The 3,703-nt window shown below is 51.7% G+C and overlaps 1 protein-coding gene across 1 annotated transcript in view; it reads right to left on the bottom strand.

Annotated features, from left to right (window-relative positions):
* Positions 1 to 1,861, bottom strand: part of ttc19 (tetratricopeptide repeat domain 19) — a 3,938-nt gene extending 2,077 nt beyond the window's left edge. Inside the window, exons 1-5 of the mRNA XM_015404346.1 lie at positions 1,771 to 1,861; positions 1,597 to 1,653; positions 1,458 to 1,519; positions 827 to 921; positions 593 to 756 (exon numbers count right to left, since the gene is read on the bottom strand). Of these exons, the coding sequence (XP_015259832.1) occupies positions 593 to 756; positions 827 to 921; positions 1,458 to 1,519; positions 1,597 to 1,653; positions 1,771 to 1,809 (417 nt within the window). The 5' untranslated portion in view covers positions 1,810 to 1,861. The remainder of the gene's footprint in view (positions 1 to 592; positions 757 to 826; positions 922 to 1,457; positions 1,520 to 1,596; positions 1,654 to 1,770) is intronic.
* Positions 1,862 to 3,703: the final 1,842 nt, after the last annotated feature.

Here is a 3,703-nt window from a genome sequence, read left to right on the forward strand (position 1 = left end):
TGGACATGGACATGTCTACCTGCTGACATGTCTACCTGTGGACATGGACATGTCTACCTGCTGACATGTCTACCTGTGGACATGAACATGTCTACTTGCTGACATGTCTACCCATGGACATGTCTAGCCGCTGACATGTCTACCTGTGGACGTGGACATGTCTAACTGTGGACATACAGTATCTACCCGCTGACATGTCTACCTGTGGACATATCTACCCGCTGACATGTCTACCTGTTGACATGGACATGTCTACCTGTGGATGTCGACATGTCTACCTGTGGACACGTCTACCCGCTGACATGTATACCCGTGGACATGTCTACCCATGAACATGTCGACCCGGGGACATGTCTACCTACGGACATATCTTCCCCCTGACATATCTACCTGCGGACATGTCTACCTGTGGACGTGGACATGTCTACCTGTGGCCATGGACATGTGTACCCTTGGACATATCTACCTGCTGACATATCTATGGGTGGGCATCTACCTGTGGACATGACTACCCGTGGACATGTCTACCTGTGGACATGACCACCCGTGGACATGTCTACCTGTGAAGATGTCTACCAGGGGACAGGTGTACCTGTGGATGGGTGTCTCCCTGTTCTGTCCTGCAGATGTCCAGGGCCTTTCTGTAGTCCTGTCTGGCCCGGTCCAGTTGCAGCAGCGAGGCTCGGTACCGGGCACGCGAGTCCAAACACAGGCCAAGCAGGAGGTGGGTGTCTTTCCTCAGAACTTCCTGCTCCTCTGCCAGCAAATACAGATAGGTGGGTACGTATCAGTCCCTGTCCCCCCATCCCTGTCCCAGCTTTCTCACCTGTCCTCTCGTCCTCCATCTGCTCCTTGTGTTTCTCCAGTTTGGCCTCCAGGGACTCCACACAGAACCTGAAGCCGTGTTCTGCCAGTTCCGCCCTGAACAACACAGAGAAGGCAGTGACCTTTGACCTCTGGGTCGAGGGATCACTGGACTTACTGAACATCTACTGTCTAACCAGGGGCCGTTGTAGCAGGGGGCATTCAGGGGCCTGTGGGCCCAAGGCTTGATCTGAACAATCTTTAAGCTTTGGTCCAGTTCCAACTGATAAGACTAAAGAGGAACCATAACAGCATGAGCCGAGTATTAGGGGTGGCTCGGTACCCAGTGGTTCCATTTCAGCCTCTCAAGACCAGAATCAGGTCTTTACTTTGTTCCCCTCCCTGGGTTCTGGTTGTCCTCAGGTTCTAGGGAATCATGTTCTGCTAAAGCTTGAAGGAACTACAGTGCCGAAGGGTTCTGGACCTGCCAGGACCTTCAGGCTCTGTAGGGGAGGCAGCTGTAGCCACTGCTTCATCATGGACCAGGAGGTTAGCTAAAGACCGACTCCTTCCTATAGAACCAGAAACTGAACGGGGAACTGACCCGTACTGACACACAGCTTCTCAAACCACAAAGTGCATCAAATGGTTACTTGTTCTGCTCAGCATAGATGGTGGCCAGCTTCAGAGACATCTCAATAACAGCGTTGTCATCCTGGAAACAGACAGGAAGAGTGTCCTGGAGATCAGCTCCACCTGGGGCGCATGGACAGTTGTGGTGGACAGACTCACCTCTGGAGTTCCTCCTGCAAGCATGAAGCTCATGGCTGCTTTGAAGAGCTTCTCTGCCTGAAGGGAAGACGGGATATCATAAAGCATCACAGACTCCCCACCCCCCACCCCTCTCCCTTTGGGTCACATGACCACAAATAAGATGGTTCTGAGCTGTGAGTGGATAATACTCACACTGTCCAGATGACCCTGAAGGTAGGCCACATTCGCCATCTGAGAAGAAACACCACATAGATCAAGAACTGACACAACAGAGGATGGACATGGGTAGGGTTAGGAATTGATAAGATTTTCACGATTCCGATTCCATTATCGATTCTGTGAAATGATGCGATTCTCTTATCAATTCTCTTATCAATTCTGTGAATCCTGGGACATTCTATTTCTGCCTGCCTCGATCGAAAACAGAAGGCAGTGAACGGGAGCTGCCAGCTGATCCAGCCAGGCTACCCGTCTCCTCACAGTCATCTAAATCTAATGGAGAAAACATCCGTTTAATGAAAAAGCATGACTGTACAATTTCGGGAAATAAACTCATCTCCCCCTGATTTGAATAAATGAGCGTCAATTTTCTCTCGCTCCCTGAACTGCGGATCAACTTCGTAGATTGTTTCATTACATCCATTGCAATATCTGGAATCATGTAAGAATTCCAGCTACCTGTAGTTCTAATTAAACATGCTAGCAATGAAGGTCTGGATTAACGAGAAAGGCACACTCCCTTTCATGTTCCAGGGCAATACAGCTAGAGACCAGGGCGAGAAAGCTAGAGACCAGGGGGAGACAGCTAGAGACCAGGGGGAGACAGCTAGAGACCAGCGGGAGACAGCTAGAGACCAGCGGGAGACGGCTAGAGACCAGGGGGAGACAGCTAGAGACCAGCGGGAGACGGCTAGAGACCAGGGCGAGAAAGCTAGAGACCAGGGGGAGACAGCTAGATACCAGGGGGAGACAGCTAGAGACTGGAGGGGACAGAGGACAAAGGGGGGTCCAAAGACCAGGAGTGAGACCAGAGTGGAACCAAGTCCGTTTCTTGGAAAGGGACATGGAACAAATCCAGTTCAAGCTCCAGCAGCTGGTTTATAAACAAGTTCTGACACTGAGGTTCAAAGACTTGCCTGACATTCCCACAGAACTGGTCTATGAGGTGACCACACCTGGACCCCATGACATCTACTTCCAGGTCCCCAGCTGCAGGAACCACACTGTAGGGTACCAAGCTGTAAGACGCAGACCTTAGGGTCCCCAGCTTTAAGAAGCAGACCTTAGGGTCCCCAGCTATAAGACCCAGACTGTAGGGCCCCCAGCAGTAGGAACCAGAATGTAGGGTTGTCAGCTATAGGACGCAGACTGTGGGGTCCCCAACTGTACGAACCAGACTATAGAGTCCCAGCTGTAGGGTCCCCAGCTATAGGAAGCAGACCGTAGGGTCCCAGCTGTGGTACGCTGACTGTAGGGTTGTAGGAACCACACTCTGGGGTCCACGGTTGTAGGAACCAGATCATACGGTCCCCTGCAGTAGGTACCAAACCTTAGGATCCCCGGTTGTAGGAACTAGATCGTAGGGTACATGGCTATAGGAACCAGATTAAAGGGTCCCCAGCTGTAGGAAACGGATTGTTGGGTCTCTGGTTGTAGGAACCAGATTGTTGGGTCTCCTGTTGGAGGAACCAAACTGTTGTGTCACCAACTGAACCAGACCATAGGGTTTCCCCAGTTGTAGGAACTATACTGTGGGTCTCTAATTGTAGGAACTAGAATGTATGGTCCCCAGCTGTAAGAACCAGACCGTAGGGTCCCCAGTTGTAGGAACTAGAATGCAGGGTCCCCAGTGTAGGAACCAGACTGTAGGGTCCCCGGTAGTAAGAATTGGACTGTAGGGTCCCCAGTTGTAGGAACCAGACTGTAGGGTCCCTGGTTGTAGGAACCAGACTATAGGGTCCCCGGTTATAGGAACCAGACCGTAGGGTCCCCGGTTGTGGGAACCAGACTGTAGGGTCCCCGGTTGTAGGAACCAGACTGTAGGGTCCCCGGTTGTAGGAACCAGACTGTAGGGTCCCCGGTTGTAGGAACCAGACTGCAGGGTCCCCGGTTGTAGGAAACCAGA

The sequence above is a fragment of the Cyprinodon variegatus genome, unplaced genomic scaffold (assembly GCF_000732505.1).
Source record: "Cyprinodon variegatus isolate N-32 unplaced genomic scaffold, C_variegatus-1.0 Scaffold1706, whole genome shotgun sequence".
NCBI classification, from domain to species: Eukaryota; Metazoa; Chordata; class Actinopteri; order Cyprinodontiformes; family Cyprinodontidae; genus Cyprinodon; species Cyprinodon variegatus.